The 18,310-nt window shown below is 50.2% G+C and overlaps 1 protein-coding gene across 2 annotated transcripts in view; it reads right to left on the bottom strand.

The window, feature by feature from the left end:
* Positions 1-18,310, bottom strand: part of PRAG1 (PEAK1 related, kinase-activating pseudokinase 1) — a 52,556-nt gene that overhangs the window by 33,187 nt on the left and 1,059 nt on the right. The window contains exons 1-3 of one of the 2 annotated variants that reach the window (XM_030565266.1): positions 13,952-14,212; positions 8,105-8,522; positions 3,200-5,031 (exon numbers count right to left, since the gene is read on the bottom strand). In XM_030565266.1, the coding sequence (XP_030421126.1) occupies positions 3,200-5,031; positions 8,105-8,470 (2,198 nt within the window). In that variant the 5' untranslated portion in view covers positions 8,471-8,522; positions 13,952-14,212. Of the gene's footprint in view, positions 1-3,199; positions 5,032-8,104; positions 8,523-13,951; positions 14,213-18,310 lie in introns of those variants that run through there. The other variant, XM_030565267.1, reaches the window with a different exon arrangement.

Genomic DNA, 18,310 nt, shown 5'->3' with positions numbered 1-18,310 from the left:
TGGCCCTCCGGCCTTTATTGTTGCAGCAGGTCTGGGTCTTCGGCGGTAAGTCCCTCAAGCCCTCTTAGAGCGAAGGACCAGCCGCTGAATTGCTGAAGAGTGGAGCGGCGTGATCATGCTGCCACAGCGCTTTTTTTTTTAATTGCGCCGCTTGGGGTGGCAGAAAGCCTGGAGCCGGCCCTGAGTGGATAGAACCAAGGACTGATTGAATGCTTGTCTAGGACCCGAGACACAGGAGTCATGCAATAAGGATGTCAGAATCGCAATATTTTTAAGTACTTTCTGGCCCTCAAAGATGTGACGAAAAGCTTTAAAGGTGACTTACGAGTAACAACTGCAGTAACCTCTGCCTGAGTGTGCAGAGAGCCTGAGACAATACCTCTATGAGCAGGGAGCGGTCTCCTGCCAGGGCTGTTAACTCCAATCCCCACCCAGCAGGAGGGGAAGAAAGCAGCAGGCTTGAGCACCCCATCCAAGCAGATGCCCCAGTAGTTGGGATGTTAAAACTGAGGGGCCCTCCTGCCACCACGGCTGCCATCCCTGCTGCTCACAGGAGGAAGAGGACCACCCTGGATGCTGCTTCTGCCTGGGAAAAGGGACTCCATGCTTCTGCCTCTCTGGGCGTGGGAGGGAGCACCTTGCCACTCCAGATGGTCAGTGGGGCCACAATGGAGGGGCAGGGCCAGGAGTGCTGATGGTTTCGAGGGACGCAGATTGCTTCCATCCAGCCCTGCTAGGGACTTCTGTTTCTCTCTCCTAGAAGCCATTTCCTGTATGAATTCCAGCATGCTCAAGTGAGACTCAGGGAGGTCCTAAACTTTCCTTTCCCAATAGCAACCAGCCACCACAACCGTCTCTGCTTCTTAGGTCTGAACAAGACCAAATCTCAATCACAAACCACAGTTCCATGCAAGATACAGAGCGGGAACAGCCCTGAAAGGAAATTCATGGGCTCACAGCTAAAAATGTCTCAGCTGAGATCTTTAAATGTTCAAAACGAAGCATGAAAGTTAATTCTCTCCGTAGCCCCTTTCTTGCCTCTGCCTGCAACTTGGAGGTGCCCCAGTTCAGCAGTCAGAGCGTTTGAAGTTGGCTTTGCTTGAGGGCCACATAAGGTAGGTCTGTTCAGAAAAGCTGCCATGCCAGGAACACCCTCTTGTCCCTCAGCCTGGGATGAGTTTTAAAGCTTTTTGTTCTTTGCGTCATCCCCCCCCCCATAAATGACAAATGTCATTTGTTCACTGTTAAACCATTTCGGAAAGCTCATTTCTTCTCTTAGTTATGCTGTAAGAAACCTTCGCAAACCCACGGAACTGGAGTCTGGCTCACAGCTTGTTCTCCGAGCCACAGGACACTCCCTGACTCCGGCCACACTGTGAATCTATCATCTCGCATGCAGCCAGGCGGCTCAAACGTTACCACCCCCAAGCCAGTTCTCAGGTGTGGCGGTGACCCTCACGCACACCCACTGATCTAAGTGCTTACATGGCCGAGCACCTGGCTGGCAGAGCTTTCAGTCTGTGCAATCGTACTGAGAGAGCTGGCATTGCGCTGAGTTGTTTCAAATTGCTCTGACAGGAACGGCTGACAGCCCTGCAGGCTGAGCTCCTCCACGGACATTTATCCCCAGAACAAGTACAGGGAAGGCACAGGCAGCAGGCCTGCAAGCTTCCCCACTCTCCTCGGCCATTAAATATACCCTAACCATAACCTGAGAGGGCAGCTCAGCCTCCATGCACTTGCAGTACTTAGCTTCTCCATTAACACTCACTGGGGATGTCCAGGTATGGGTCTGGGTTTTGTGATGGGATCACCTGGGCACTGAGACGGGACAGAGCCCACCAAATGCGTTTCCCAGGTCACCAGACAGCAACCAGGTGTTAGTACTTCAGTTGTTACTGACCCTGGGCTGAATTCAAACCAGTAACTGGAAGGGGAAAGTCACTACCCCTCATTATTAGATTTCCTGACTGGATTTCAGTTTTGAGGGACACACAGCTGCAGATAAAGAATTTAAGACATTTTGAGAGTGCCAGTCATATAATGGAAGCCGAGTGTGATTTAATGCTTAGCATAACTATATCCTTCCCAGTTGGACTGCTTTCACTCACTAGATTTCTTTGGAGATAGATAGATAGATATACACACACACAAAACCTATGTTAAAAAGTATTTAAGGTTGCAAAGTCAAGCACTCAAAAGTTAGAATATGCCAGAATTAAGGTGGCTCGTGCAACCTTAATCCTCCCTTCCTGTGCGTATACATCATGATACAGTCTTCAGTTATGTGATCACATACTGCACCACCGAATTTCAAGTCCCTGTTTCACAACAGGGAGGTGCTAGAGCTTCTCAACCAGATGACTGCAATGCTTTTTGTTTTTAGCACTCACAAAACAAGGTATTTTCCCCTAACTTTGCTCTTGGGAACGGCTGAACCATTTCAGCTGAAAATTTCCAAACAAATTCAACTGAGGCAGATGCCCAACCTGGGGCTCCGGAGCCACATGGGGCTCTTCAGAAGTTAATATGCGGCTCCTTATAAGGCACCCACTCCGGGGTTGGAGCTACAGGCACCAACTTTCCAATGTGCTGGGGGGTGCTCACTGCTCAACCTCTGGCTCTGCCACAGGCCCTGCCCCACTCCACCCCTTCCTGCCCCTCCCCTGAGCCTGCAGTGCCCTCGCTCCTCCCCCCAGAGCCTCCTGCATGTCACAAAACAGCTGATCGGGAGGTGCAGGGAGGGAGGGGGAGGTGCTGATTGGCAGGGCTGCTGGTGGGTGGGAGGCGCTGGGAGCGGGGGGGCAGGGAGCTGCTGGGGAGGCTGCTGACGTATTACTGTGGCTCTTTGGCAATGCACATTGGTAAATTCTGGCTCCTCCTCAGCTCAGCTTGGCCACTCCTGTTCTAACCTATCCCTGCAGCAGACACTTCTGCTGTGAGCATTTAGAACAGTGACTCTCAACTTGCAGCCCAATCAGCACACAGCTGCGGCTTATGTGACATCCACAGGGCCCTACAGGTAACGTTGGACGTGGCCCACATAACCCATTTTTGGCCTCGTATAGGGTTCACAGTGGTAACTAGATAGAGAACCACTGATTTAGAAAGTATCATTTGTGACTATCTACAATATGTAAATTAGCCCATGCGCGCGCACGCACGCACGCACGCACGCACACACACAGAGAGTCTCTACCTGGGCTGTTTCTTTGGAGGTGGAGGTGGTGGTGCAAATTCCTCAGTTTCACTGCTGCCTTTCGGGAAATCAAAAGCAAAAGATGCTGATTTGCTCATCCCAGTCTTTTTTTCCTGCCCAGAGCAGTCTTCCACGGGATGGGGACAAGCTGTTCCATTCTCCACTTCCCTGGCCTGTGTGCAGGTTAAAAAGCCCTGTTCTTCCTCCTCTTCCTCCTCTATCCGGCACTGCCTGCTCCATCCTGCACAGTAGTATTTATGCCTCCTCTCACAGGATGAGCCTGGAGGACCCCTGTGGGGCTCCTCGGCAGAGACCCTGTTACTATGAGAGCAGAGAGAAGGCTGTGTCCCCAAGGCGCTAGGATCTGTACCATTACCGTCACAGAGTTCTGCCCCAGGAGGCTTGACTGACGGTCTGGGAGTCCCCTCGCTGCCAGGCGGGTTGCTCGTGCATATCTTTGGGGGAACAGTGGGACTCTCATTAACGATGCCCTTGCTGTGCATTTGCTGGTGAAACCTTGGACTGCTTTCACCCGAACCCGTCTCACTGCCGGCTTGAGAGCCCTCTCTGTGCCCAAAGGAAGGCGAAGGGATTGCAAAGTCTGGATGAGAGATGGGGCTAGCACAGGGCCATTGGACCCCAACAGCTGAGTCTGGGCTGCTCAGAAATATTGTCCTGTTATCCTCCTCTGTGTGCGCTGCCATAATAGTAATCTTTGCTGCTACCTGTGTGGCTGAGTCCTGGTATTCCCTTTCGCTGCTCAGGTACCGCACCCCATCTCTCCACAGGCTCTGGGCCTGCTCTTTGAGAGGGCTGCGGGCCGGCCCCTCTCTCTTTGTTTGCGCGCCAGAATGATTTAGCTGCGCCTTCTTTCTCTTGGTGCTCTCGGCATAAATGGGATCACTGTGTGCAGGCTGTGTGTGAGGGGCACGCTGAGGTGCCGGGACGGTGCTCAGAGGGTCGCTTGAGTTTTCCCCGGGGTTGTCTCGGATGAGACTCGATTGCTCAAGGAGAGGACTGTAATCGTCCTCCTGGGGCAAAGCAAGGGGACTGCTGCTACTGTTGCTGCTGAACACACTGTCTGACAGGGTGGTATTGCCAGAGATAAGTGCTAATGTTTTTCGCTCCGAACGTGTCTTATTTTGCAGAGAGTCCTGTAAACAGTGATCCCTTTGGAAACGCCAGTCTAAGTTCAACAGCCTGCACTCATCTTCACAAAATTTGACTGCCCTCGTCTTTGCCCGTGGATTCACCACAGTCTCTTGTTGCCCCCAGCACCTTGGGGCTGGCTTTTCACTGTCATGCCGTGCCACCTGGCTCTCTGGACACGGCGCGTCTGGTGGGACAGGACTCTCTCTACAATAGTCTGTGATTGAACAGTACTCCCCGCTCTCAGAGCCCGGAGAACAGCAGTTGTCACTGCTCTCCGAGGACAGCGTTGCTGTGCCATCTCTTTGTCGAAAGGCTGGACATCCAGCAGAGTCTGGGGTGGAATCAGGGCTTCGATCAGCAAAGATGGACGGTTGGTGGCAGAACCCTCTCTGTGGGCAGGCGAACTTCTCCTTGTTACGAAGCATAGCTCTGTCCTCCCATCCACCCATCTCGCTCTCCAACACCAAACTGTTGAAGGGCATATTTTTTTCCCCTCTGCTTTCCAGGCGGGGCAGGCCCTCCCTGGAGCAGGCTTGGAGATACTGAGGTGCACAGTCATTTGGTGTATCATGAATGAAGGGCTTTCGCCCAGCACAGCTGCTGAAATGGTCGAGGCATGTCCTCTGTGCTTCTCCTGGCTTCACAATGAGGTGGTTTTCAGATGCCATTCTCCAGCTGACCTAAGTGGGCCAACGATAAAAAACACATGTTCAGGATGTGCATTAAAAGAAAGAAAAAGGCAAATGCTGTTTTGTTGCCAACTCCCCTCAGGTGTGTGGTTAGTTCTGCTCCACACTTGTGTACTCACCACACAGGTGATTACTGAAACCTTGTCTGCTGAAGCTACACGTGTCCTACGTTCTGCACCCTTTGCAGTCCTTGCATTATTAAGTATGTCAATATAGTGAATAAGGTATCCTCTTTCCTTCCTAGTCAGGACAGGGAATAACATTTTCAACCTGTCTGTACTGTATGTGTGTATTCTATTAGAGCAATCAACATTGTAATCTATGCCTCTTTAATTCTAAGAGTATATCTTCCATGTGGCATTATTTCCCCTTCCATTTTATAGACGAGCTTTGCAGCTGTACATCTTACAGACTGGAACCCTCTTAAAACAAAGGGTTCCCCAGGGGAAAAACACTTCTCTATATGTGGAATTTCCACTGTAACAGGAGAGGGCCTACTTGGCAAAAGATCTCTTCTTCGATCTGGTTCCTTCCTGCCCTTGCCAGAGGCATTAGTACCTACAGTAGAACTTCAGAGTTACGAACACTAGAGTTACAAACCGACCAGTCAACCACATACCCTGCATCTGGAACCAGAAGAACGCAAGCAGGCAGCAGCAGAAAACAAACAAACAAAAAGCAAACAGTACAGTATTGTGTTAAATGCAAACTACTAAAAAAAAATAAAAGGAAAGTTTTTTTAAAAAGGTTTCACAAGGTAAGGGAACTATTTCTGTTTGTTTCATTTAAGTTCGTTAAAATCTGCATTTTTCTTCTGCATAGTAAAGTTTCAACGCTGTATTACGTCAGTAAACTTGTAAAAGAACCAGGTTGAACATCACTGTTCAAAGTTCCAAACATTTCAGAGTTCCGAACAACCTCCATTCCCAAAGTGTTTGTAACTCTGAGGTTCTACTGCACCATGCATTCAGAAAGACGTTATCTTTACTACCATTGAAGAGCAGCTGTAGCAAGAACAGGGAATCAAGGATTCTTCCTTGCCACCTCCCTCCCCCATGAGATAGTGATAAATCTTCTTGTCCTCTGTTCTACAAGGGAAGAGAAGTGAGAATCCCACGGAATGCAGAGTGCAACCCATGCCTGGTAAATGCTAAATTGTCGCATTCCTAGGGATTTGACATGGTAGAATCCACTTATAAGGAACTGAAATTTCACTATCGGCCAAATTCTGCCATTACTATCAGGAGGAAAAACAGAGTAACTCCATTGGCTTCAATGAAGTTTAAGCTGCGTTTACCTCCGTGGAAGTAGAGCAAGAACTGGCAGGGATTTGAAGGGGATTTCTATGCTAACAGTCTCTTCTGTGAGCAAGAGTCAGGCTAGCTGTAACCCTAATAACGCGAGACTTGTAGAAGCAAGGATTGTGTGAGGTGAGTAGGAAAGAACTGTGTGAGAAGTTGTTGTGACCTTGTGTAGATAAATATGGAATGTAGACTAGAATCTTATTTTTCACATCTATTTAGATATCAAGATGACCTATGTATAAACAAAATGCAGCTGTTGATTATTGTATGTAACAAAAAGGTATAAATGCTGCTATAATTGTTCACCTGGGGAGAGACCCGTTTAACACTCTCCCTCCATGCAATTGCTAGAGATAATAAAGTATCTGATTTGCTGCACCCAACCAGAGAGAGAACTATGTTTTTCTCTGACACCTGAATGAGGATTTGGCCCTAAAAAGAAGCAAAGCAGAGTACTGAAACTCTAATAAAACGCACTGGAGCACTTTTATTCCACTTCTCTATAAAATGGTTCACTATAGCGAAGTCTATTCTTAGCAGCTCCCACTGTAGGTGGGGAGAAGGGCACACATTAGGAGATCCTCTGGCTTTCTGGTTGGGTGGGAGCAGTCTTTGTATCAAAGAAAGAGCTGGCTGGTGCAGGATGAATTCAACACAGCTATAATGGAAGACCTTGCAATACAGATTTATCACTGACACACCTCCTCTGCTCACTGGTTAGTCAGCGGGGGTTAGCACGTAGGCAGGGATTTCAAGGATATCAGAGAAGGGAGCAGGATCGGGCAAAGATAAAAGATACGGTATTCAAGCTATTAACCGAGTATTTCTCTGGCATAGCTAGAAAGGCTGTGAAACAAAACTCCAGAGCTGAACACCCCCCAGACTTTGGGAGAAACGCTGAGCTGAACTCTGCTGTTTAGCCCCATCTCTGGATGTAACCATTGCTTAATACGTCGTACTCCCTTCATCCATCGGTTTTAGGAAGATATTAAGGGGGACTGAATGGTTCAGAAGATTTACAGTGGAACAGAGAATCACTCACTAGGCTGCCAGGTTATAAACCCACTCTGACAGAGGACCATTAACAGCTGATAGTGGTTTGATGGTCTGTGTGAAATAAGTTATTCAGTTATTAGTGAGCAGATTTCTACACCACAGCAACGGCTACATTAGGTAAACTTGCTCTCAGCTGAGAAGTCAAGGACTACCTGGGCATGAAGGTCCTCTCACCCCTACGGGTGGTTTCAGTCAGGACAGAGGGACACACAGTGGGGCTGTGAGGGGAAGCAGGCCCTCTTTGCCCCATGCAGCATATAAACAGAGAATTTCAGTCCTCGGCTTGTCAAGCAGAAAATTTTCACCAGGGGAAAAAAACAATTAAAAACGTAACAAGATACTGAGCGACTAACATTATTTTAAAGTATTCACATTAATACATGCTTCTTCAAGAATTGTTTGTGATCTTGGTCAGTATTATCTAATTTACACAAGGTCCCACTAGGTTTAACGAGTGGTGTCGCAGGAAGCCAAGCATTTTGTAGCCGAACACAAACCTCTGGTGTCGAGGGGTTTAAAATCCAGTGGAAAGCAGATGAGACAGAAAAGAAAGATCTTGGCTTACATGCCCCCAGAAATAAAAAGTAATGGAGGTGGATGCACAGTAGTCTTGTTATGGCAAATACCCTTATTGCACCCCAACAAAAGCAAATAATATAACGGGTGCAGCACTGTACAATACCACACCCCTTATGAATCATTACCTGCGAGATGTCTGCGTTCATATTCACATCCGCCCAGACGTCAGAAACATCTGGGTTGATCATTGTTGGCTTCACTGCAATCGTTGGCTTTGAGTAAGGTGTGGCAATCACACACTCATCCTCCGGAGGTGTATCCTCAGCTTTGGCTCTAATTCCATTCAAGGTGCGTGAGGGCAAGTTACTAGCTTCCAGCTCCAGAGATGCTTGCAGCCTGTGGGAACGTTTGGGGTAGAAACAGTTTTTGCAGGAGCCAGGCTTCCAAATGTGCTCCACAAAGTTACTGCACACAGACATTTTCAAGTCCTCTTGGTTCAGACAGATGTCCCTCTGCATCTTGCGTACTGAGCTCTGCTGGTCATTTTGCATTCACCCTTTGAAGATGGTCTTAAAGATTTAGACTGTCCTGCAGCTGAGCTACCTGGAAAGGCAGAACATTTTATACATGACAATTGGAAGATTTTCATTTAAATAGGGGCGGGGGAGGTGTGTGTTATAATTACACTTACTCTACTTTCACTACAAAGGCTCACTGTTTAGGCACCTAAAAAGCCTCAGCTTCTATGCATAAACTCTACAAGGACGGAGGGTACATCAAACAAGCAGCATTCCTTTAAGAATTAATTGATTGTTTACCAACAGGTAACCAGACTCATTCTTGTCTACATCAGAAAGTTGCAGCGCTGGTGAGGGAGTTACAGCGCTGCAACTTTGAGAGTGTCCACATCTGCAGGGCACCACCAGCGCTGCAACTCCCTGTTTGCAGCGCTGGCCGTACTCCCGTTTTGTCTCGGGTGTAGAGGATCCAGCGCTGGTGATCCAGCGCTGGTAATCCAATGTAGACAGTTACCAGCGCTTTTCTTGACCTCCGTGGAAGGAGGAAGCCTCTGGTAATCAAGCTGGTTTCCTTTCCCGGTTTGCTCTCTCGGTCCCGGAGCCACCCAGCAAACCGCAGGGAAGGAGACCTGCTTGCTCGGGGTTCCGGGACCGAGAGAGCAAACCGGGAACGCCGCGGTTTGCTCTCTCGGTCCCGGAGCCAGCCAGCAAACCGCAGGGAAGGAGACCTGCTTGCTCGGGGTTCCGGGACCGAGAGAGCAAACCGGGAAAGGAAACCAGCTTCGCCGCGGTTTGCTCTCTCGGTCCCGGAACCCCGAGCAAGCAGGTCTCCTTCCCTGCGGTTTGCTGGCTGGCTCCGGGACCGAGAGAGCAAACCGCGGCGTTCCCGGTTTGCTCTCTCGGTCCCGGAACCCCGAGCAAGCAGGTCTCCTTCCCTGGGGTTTGCTGGCTGGCTCCGGGACCGAGAGAGCAAACCGCGGCGTTCCCGGTTTGCTCTCTCGGTCCCGGAACCCCGAGCAAGCAGGTCTCCTTCCCTGCGGTTTGCTGGCTGGCTCCGGGACCGAGAGAGCAAACCGCGGCAAAGCTGGTCTCCTTTCCCGGTTTGCTCTCTCGTCCCGGAACCCCGAGCAAGCAGGTCTCCTTCCCTGGGGTTTGCTGGCTGGCTCCGGGACCGAGAGAGCAAACCGCGGCGTTCCCGGTTTGCTCTCTCGGTCCCGGAACCCCAGCAGGCAGGTCTCCTTCCCTGGGGTTTGCTGGCTGGCTCCGGGACCGAGAGAGCAAACCGCGGCGTTCCCGGTTTGCTCTCTCGGTCCCGGAACCCCGAGCAAGCAGGTCTCCTTCCCTGCGGTTTGCTGGCTGGCTCCGGGACCGAGAGAGCAAACCGCGGCAAAGCTGGTCTCCTTTCCCGGTTTGCTCTCTCGTCCCGGAACCCCCCTTGAAGCCGCCCAACAGCGCTGCAGTGTGGCCACATCTAACACCACTTGCAGCGCTGGTTGCTGTAAGTGTGGCCACTCTGCAGCGCTGGCCCTATACAGCTGTACTAATACAGCTGTAACAACCAGCGCTGCAAAATTTTAGATGTAGACATGGCCTGGGTTTCTAGACCAAGGGTAAAGGCAACTGATACCGAGGGTGTGTCTTGTAAATATCCATTCATGGTTGTGAAAGTGGGATTCAGGGGAGGAATTATGGGAAAATTATGTCTGGAAGAAACAGGACTGGTGAAGCAAAGGCTAGAACTCAGAGTTCTGTAACCTAGTGCTTTGGCAACCACCATATCTCCCTGAAATTCAGCAGTAATTACACCCTACATCAGGATGGTATGGGAAAGTAATAGAAACAATTTCCAAGAAAAGGGTGACACAGAAAGAAAGATTCTTAATCTGCTGCTGGATCTGATAGGAGAGAAAAATCTGTGTTACAAATAATAGCTTCAGTTAACTGAAATAGTCTATTGTCTGCAAGGTTGAAATGAACACACACAGATTAACCACTCTCTGCTCCTGGATTACTCGCAGCTGAGGAATCCTGTCCCTCTTTCCTCTCCAGTAATGGAAAAAGAAAATCCCCCAAGAACAGTTTTTCTATTTTGGGTCATTCTCCTTTCTTTACTGCCAAGTTTAACCAAATTCTCACAACAGCTACCTGAAACTAACGCCTTAGGGAAATCTTTAGGGACTGGAGTCCCAGAAAGCTGGCCCCAGGAAAACCATGAGATTGCTGAGAAGGGAAGATGTGCAGAAAAAACATGTCTCTCAATGAAAATCCTTCCATACCGAGTTCTCCCTTAGCTATTTTATTCCCTAAAGCTTTCCTTTGGTAACAGATGCTAATGTAAAGCAACATGATGCAACTCTCTTCCCTAGGAACTCTCACTAGTTTGGGGCATTCCAAGAATCAGGGCTTTAGGGAGCGAGAAATTCTGGGGTTTGAACCAAAGTCATTCCCCGATCCTCTGGATAACGGTATGCCGAGGCCTCAGCACTGACCTCTGAGTAAGAGCTTTTGTATACATTGTCCTTTGTGTTATAGTTTATTAACCCATCACAGCAGCTAGGTGTTATCAACAAAATCCACTAAAGCAGGGGTAGGCAACCTATGGCACGCGTGCCAAAGGCGGCACACAAGCTGATTTTCAGTGGCACTCACACTGCCTGGGTCCTGGCCACCGGTCTGGGGGGCTCTGCATTTTAATTTAATTTTAAATGAAGCTTCTTAAACAACATTTTAAAAACCTTATTTACTTTACATACAACAATAGTTTAGTTCTATATTATAGACTTATAGAAAGAGCCCATCTAAAAATGTTAAAATGTATTACTGGCACGCGAAACCTTAAATTAGAGTGAATAAATGAAGACTCGGCACAGCACTTCTGAAAGGTTGCCGACCCCTGCCCTAAAGCAAAGAGCACTATCTTTCCCAGACTCAGGCTGCAAATTGAGGCTCCAGTACCGTTTGGTGGCACTACAAAGACATCATATTCTAAGTCTCAACCGCACAAAAACATTATTAAAAAGGCACATATCAACATGGCCCTCCTGAGTGCTGAAGGAATCATGAGTCCCGTGCAAGCTCCTGCGTTGTTTGGTTGAAAACGGATCCTTTCTACATGACAAGGCTCCCTAATAATCAGTTTGCATTCTGAAGTCTTTCTCTGCAAGGAAAAAGGGCTAAAGATTGAGGGGTTTTTAAATAAAAGCTCAGCAGTCATTTGATCCATTATACTAAGCTCAGAAGAGTCAACAATTTTTAGCTGTGTCCAAATTTAAAAGTTCACTTTTGAAATTGGACTTTGATCAACTAAACTTTGGTGCTTTGCACTAGTTCTCGGAGAGAGTGAGTCCAACAAACTATGTTTTATTTCTCTGCTGTAAAGTGGCAACAGCATTTCGAAAGTTACGATATTAGAATTCAGGAACCTCGTTTCATCTACTTAATTTGTTTTTAGAAAAAAGTCTACCTCAGCTCCAGGCCTAAGTTTACCAATTTTAAGTCAAATGTTACTTTTTGGTGGATTCCAGAAGGGGGAAAAATATGGTAGTAATGGAAATTCAATTGCAACATTAACTACGGGGTGAATGCCGGAGCTCCACAATTCAGTATAATTAACACATTACTGTAGCCTACACACGTTTACAAATAATATATTCCTGCTTTATTTTCCCTTCAGATTTTTCAAATTCCTTTAGATTTATAATGCTGTAGTTAACTGTTTTAGAACTTTGAACGTCTGTACAGTCGGAGGGCAGAATTTCCCTGTTATCCCAGTAGTGGGATCAAAAGTAGGCAAAAGGATTATAATGGGAAACATGTTTAATACCATGACAAAAATGGCTAAATTAGCCTCAGAAGGACCATTGCGTCATGTGACACTTAACTTAAAGACAAAGTATTACCACCATAAAAATAATTGGAGGGGAGGGCAGTAACAGTGAAGTTCACTTAATTCCACATCAAAGCAGCTAGAAATTGCTTCTTTTCTAATTTTCATTTTTAATGTTATTTAATTAAAATTTATTAATAACCACATTAAAGAATATACTAAGCTGAGGGAACTCTACCTTTTTTCACCTGATACACAAACCACCCACCTTGGTTCCTCTATATCCCCAAATCCTTTGCAGTGGGTTAGGCAAAAAGAAATTCACCAATAGACAATAATTTGTTAATTTTTTAGCTCATTGTGTCACATATGGCCAAATAGGTCATTTAAGTCACTGCATGCACCTTTTATAATCTCACATTTGAAAACACAAGTGTACATTCTTCTCGGACGCTTAATTAACTGCACATTCTGCAGCATTAAATGCTCAAAAGGTAAAGCTATTTGCATCCGCAAAGTTATCTGTGGAGCCAAAAGGACTAGAATGGAAGATCACACTCTGATTTTGTTTGTTTGAAAAAAAAAAAAAGCTTCCTAAATTGCCATAGGTTTGTAACATCAATATTGAGAACAACTACTTCTATATACAGCCACACTGCAGTAATTAAACTACTAGCAAAACTTTACCTTGTATCTGCATTAGGTAGTATATAAGGACTATTTTTTAAACCAATGGAAATTTACATAGCAAGTTTTGATACTATCACAGGTCCAGAAGAGCAAAGATGGGAGGAATGGAAATATCCCAATCACACACATTCTGCAAAAGAGTGACACCAGCCACAGACTTCACTGTACTTCTTTTTTCCCCCATGCAAAATCCACCTTATTCAACAGGAATCTCTCTGTGGAAATTTGTTCATAAAGTTCCACTGATGACAAGTCAAGTCACATGGGGCTGTGAAGCCAATACAATGCTGGAGGATTTCCATAACTATAGATTTGCAGTGTAATTTTAAAAGTATTCGGCTATCGTAAAATACAATTTTTCCCCCCAATACTGCAAAATAGAGGAAATGAAATTCAAGCAACAGATTGAAACTTGCTAATCCAAATGTTCCTGGAATCGCTAAGCTCAAAGAATCAGACTCTTCAATGAAATAAAAAGCCATCACATGCTTCTGGGCGATAGAAAATAGAGGCTGGTTGTAACGTATGTTAAAGTAATGCCAAGGTGATAAGGGTCTGACTTGCAGGCATAACCAAGGCCATTTGAACCCAGCCTAGCCCTGTTTAGATATTTCGGGGGTAAGCAGCACATGCGGGCAAAGAGGAAGTGGTAGCCTGACACTGGCTAAATAAAGTCAGGGAGTTAAGAGCCGAATCACGATTTTAGGACTGTTTGACACGCACTGTAATGCGATCAGTGGCAGGAATCCACTTCGAAACCAAGCTCAGTCTAAACAAAGCGAGACCACATTTGTTTCACGGTTTCCAGTTACACGAGAAGCGCTCCGGCCTTCCACAACTTTATGCAACCCCCCCCCCCCCCGGCTCCGCTTGCAAACACTTCGGTCCGTGTGTTTAAATCGCGCGGTCAGCTCCGGGGGCTGGCAGGCTCCCACCCCCCGCGCTGCGGGCGGCGCTTGCCGGCGGCTTTGTGGGGCCATGTGCTGGAGGAGACTCACCTGCGCCAAGCAAACATTCGCCGTGAAGCCACCCCGGCCCCCGCGCGGCCAGGAAAGCTCAAGGCGCTGGCGGGCGAGGCAGGAGCGGATCCATCCCCAGGAACCTGCGTGCAAAGAACAGGAGCTGGGCTGGAGTGACTGCGATCCCCGGGGAAGCCCAGCCCCGCCCAGCCGGACAAACCCGGGCTGGCTGCAGAGCGGCGCCCACCCGTGGGGAGACACCGCGGGACCCCCCCCGGGCAGCTGCCGAGCTCAGGGCAGAGACCCCGGCAGCGGGAGTCCCGGAGAGACCCGCGCCCGGAGCTCGCGAACCTCGCACCCCGGCTGGGCTCAGCGCCCGCCCGCCCGGAGAGCGGCACCGCGGGGCGGGGCGGGGCGGGGCTCCCGGCTCCTCCTCCTGGGACCGCGCGGCCGGCGGCGGGCGCTGAGCCCCCTCCAGTCCCAGCGTCACCCCCGCCCCCCAAATCCTCCCCAGCCCCCATAACCGTCCCCTACAGCCCCCCCAGCTGCACCCCCGCCCCCCAAATCCTCCCCAGCCCCCCATAACCTTCCCCTACAGCCCCCCCAGCGGTACCCCCCGCCCCCAAATCCTCCCCAGCCCCCCATAACCTTCCCCTACAGCCCCCCCAGCGGCACCCCCGTCCCCAAAGCCTCAAATCCTCCCCAGCCCCCATAACCGTCCCCTACAGCCCCCCCAGCTGCACCCCTGCCCCCCAGATCCTCCCCAGCCCCCCATAACCTTCCCCTACAGCCCCCCAGCGGTACTCCCCAGCCCCCCATCACCTTCCCCTACAGCCCCCACAGCGGCACCCCCTGCCCCCAAATCCTCAAATCCTCCCCAGCCCCCATAACCGTCCCCTACAGCCCCCCCAGCTGCACCCCCGCCCCCCAAATCCTCCCCAGCCCTCCATAACCTTCCCCCAGCGGCACCCCCCACCCCCCAAATCCTCCCCAGCCCCCCATAACCTTCCCCTACAGCCCCCCCAGTGGCACTCTCCGCCCCCCAAATCCTCCCCAGCCCCCATAACCTTCCCCTACAGCCCCCCCAGCGGCACCCCCCATCCCCCATATCCTCCCCAGCCCCCATAACTTTCCCCTACAGCTCCTCCAGCGGCACCCCCTGCCCCCAAATCCTCCCCAGCCCCCCATAACCTGCCCCTACGGCCCCCCCAGTGGCACCCCCCAAGCCCCAAATCCTCCCCAGCCCCCCATACCGCTCCCTTACAGCCCCCCCAGCGGCACCCACCAAGCCCTAGCCCCCTACAGCCTCCCCAGCCCTCTACAGCCTCCTCAGAGGCACCCCCCAAGCCCCGAAACCTCCCCAGCCTACCATAACCCTCTTCTACAGCCTCCCCGAGCAGCACTCCCGGAGCCCTAGCCCCAAACCTCCCCCAGAAGCACCCCCCATGGCCTCCCCAGCCCCTCATAACCCTCCGCTATAGCCTCTCCCAGCGGCACCCCCCACTGCCCTGTCCTAGAGCCGGGCCTAGCTGCACCTCCCAAGCCCCAAATCCTCCCTCAGAGCCTCTCCAGACTCCGATAACCCTCCCCTACAGCCTCCCCCGGTCACACCCCCTGAGCCCTAAATCCCCCCCAGCTCCTCTTAACCCTCCCCTTCAGCCTCCTCCAGCGGCACCCCCCCAAGCCCCAAATCCTCCCCCAGAGCTTCCCCAGCCCCCCATAACCCTCCCCTACAGCTTCCCCCACTGGCACCCCCCGAGTCCCAAATCCTCCCCCAGAGCCTCCCCAGCCCCCCATAGCCCTGCCCTGCAGCCCTGCCCAGCAGCACTCCCCCAGCCCCAAATCCTCCCCCAGAGCACCCCAACCCTCCCCCAGAGCCCGCTTCCAGCGGCATTCCCTCTGCCCTGCCCTAGATCCAGACCCAGCTGCAGCCTCAGCTCTAGCTCCATTCCCAAATCCTCCCCCACTGCCCTCCTTCAGAGCACCCCCCAAGGCCCTCACCCACAGCCTCCCCCAGCAGCATCCCCCACCCCCAATGGCCTCCCCTAGCACACCCCCAACCCCTCCCCCAAATCCTTCCCCAACAGCACCCCCAACCTTCCTCCAGCCCCCCCCCACGGTCCTTCCCTAGCAACACCCACAACCGCCTCCCCCAGCACCCCCACGGCCCTCCCCAGAGCCTGACCCAGCAGCACCCCCTAAAGCTCCATCCCCAAATCCTCTCACAGCAGCTCCCCCATGGCCGTCCCCTAGAGCCTCCCCCAGCAGCACACTCACCCCCAATGGCCTCCCCTAGCACTTCCCCAACCCCTCCCCCAATCTTCCCTCAGCCCCCCATGGCCCTTCCCTAGCAGCATCCCGCAACCACCTCCCTCAGCACCCCCACAGCCCTCCCCTAGAGCCTCTTACAGCAATTTAGTACATTATTTATTAAATACATAATTTAATAATAAAATGTAAAAGACAAGTGCAAAGTACCACACTGAGGAAATTAAAAATCAAATCCCAACTACAAACTGGGGAATAATTAGCGAGGCAGTAGTAGTGCTGAAAAGGATTCCCGGGTTATAGTGGATCACAAATTGAATTTGAGTCAACAATGTGAAAAAAAAGACTAATGTCGTTCTGGGGTGCATTGAGAGGAGTGTTGTACGTGAGACATGGGCAGTAATTATCTAAACGGGTCGAGGCCTCCCCTGGAGAACAGTGTCCCATTTTAGCTACCACCTTTTCAGCCAGATATGGACAAATCAGGGAGACTGCGGAGGAAAGCAGCAAAAATGAGCAAAGGTTCAGAAAACCTGACCTCTGAGGAAAGGTTGAAGAAACTGGGCATGTTTTGTCTTGAGAACATAAGACTGAAGGGGGACCTGATAATAATCTCCCAATATGTTAGGGGCTGTTATAAAGAGGACAGTTATCAATTATTCTGCATGTCCAGTGAAGGTAGGACAAGAACTAATGGGCTTAATCTGTAGCCAGGGAGATTTAGATTAGATATTAGGAAAAACATATAATGATAAGGGGAGTTCAGCTCTGGAACAGGCTTCCAAGGGAGTTTCTGGAATCCCGTCATTGGAGGTTTTTAAGAACAGGTTGGACAAAGACCTGGCAGGGATGACTTAGGTTTACTTGGCCCTGCCTCAGTGCAGGAGGCTGGAGTAAATGAGCTCTCAAGGTCTTGATGACTCCATTCTGTGATTCTATGAAAGCTGCTGATCTCTCCCCCACCATCCGTAAAATATAAACATCTAATAATGATAAAATGAAATTATAGCACCTCTGGACAGGGGCGGCTCTAGCTTTTTTGCTGCCCCAAGTATGGCAGGCAGGCTGCCTTCGGCGGCATGCTTGTGGGAGGTCCCCGGTCCTGCGGATTCGGCAGCTTGCCTGCAGAAGTCCCTGGTCCCACGGATTTGGCGGCATGACTGTGGGAGGTCCCAGGTCCCGAAGCTTCGGTGTACCCGCCGCCGAATTACCACCGAAGCCGCGGGACCGGCGGATCTCCCACAGGCAAGCCACCGAAGGCTGCCTGACTGCCGCTTTTGCAGGGACTGGCAGGGTGCTCCCCGTGGCTTGACGCCCCAGGCACGCGCTTGCTGCGCTGGTGCCTGGAGCCGCCGCTGCCTCTGGTAACCCTGTCAGGTTCTTGTCCGATTCATAGTTTACCTGAGTGCTGAATGAACAGCGTATCATAGGACCTAAAGAAATCCCAGAGACACGTCTGTGTATGAAAACTCCACTATTCTGAGCACTTCACCTTTTTACAAAAGGAGAGTTGATCACAAACTCTTTTTAGAGTGTCAGATATAACAAAGCTGAAAAATTAATGAGCAAACCGGGAGTTCCCAGCTGGCCAGGCTGGAGAATTAGAAAGCACTGGTGAAGATCAGTTTCAAGGACGTTTATTATCAGGTATTCTAAGTCCCCTCCTCCCCCCAGAAGTATAAGTCTATTACTAGTTAAACCAACCGTCCTATTAGCTTGGAACTCCCTGATTTCTGTGCTTTTAGGTGGTGACGGTGATTTTTACAGTCCATCTTTTGCATTACAAAACTGAACCTCTGACAGAAAGTAGCATTAAAATGGCTGTCTCCATCCAAAAACCTCTGAATGGAGATTCGGAGAGAGTGACAGAAACTTAAATGTCTCTTAAAATTCCTTTTTAAATGCTCTCTATACATTCGTATTTAGCAAATCCAGGATTTATTTACCTGTCAATGGTCGGGGAAGGTGCCGAACACCGCACAGCCGCGGGCCTTAACGTAGTACAGCTCGTCATGGGAGAAAAGCTCTGACTGAGCCTACACAGTGGCATTGGTCCAGGCATCTGTGCTGTGTCTTCCCATGTTAGCTGAGAGCTTTGGGGTGAAAGCTCACTGGTGGGGCCTGTTCTAA

The sequence above is a fragment of the Gopherus evgoodei genome, chromosome 5 (genome assembly GCF_007399415.2).
Source record: "Gopherus evgoodei ecotype Sinaloan lineage chromosome 5, rGopEvg1_v1.p, whole genome shotgun sequence".
Lineage (NCBI taxonomy): Eukaryota > Metazoa > Chordata > Testudines > Testudinidae > Gopherus > Gopherus evgoodei.
This window is presented reverse-complemented; position numbering and strand designations above follow the sequence as displayed.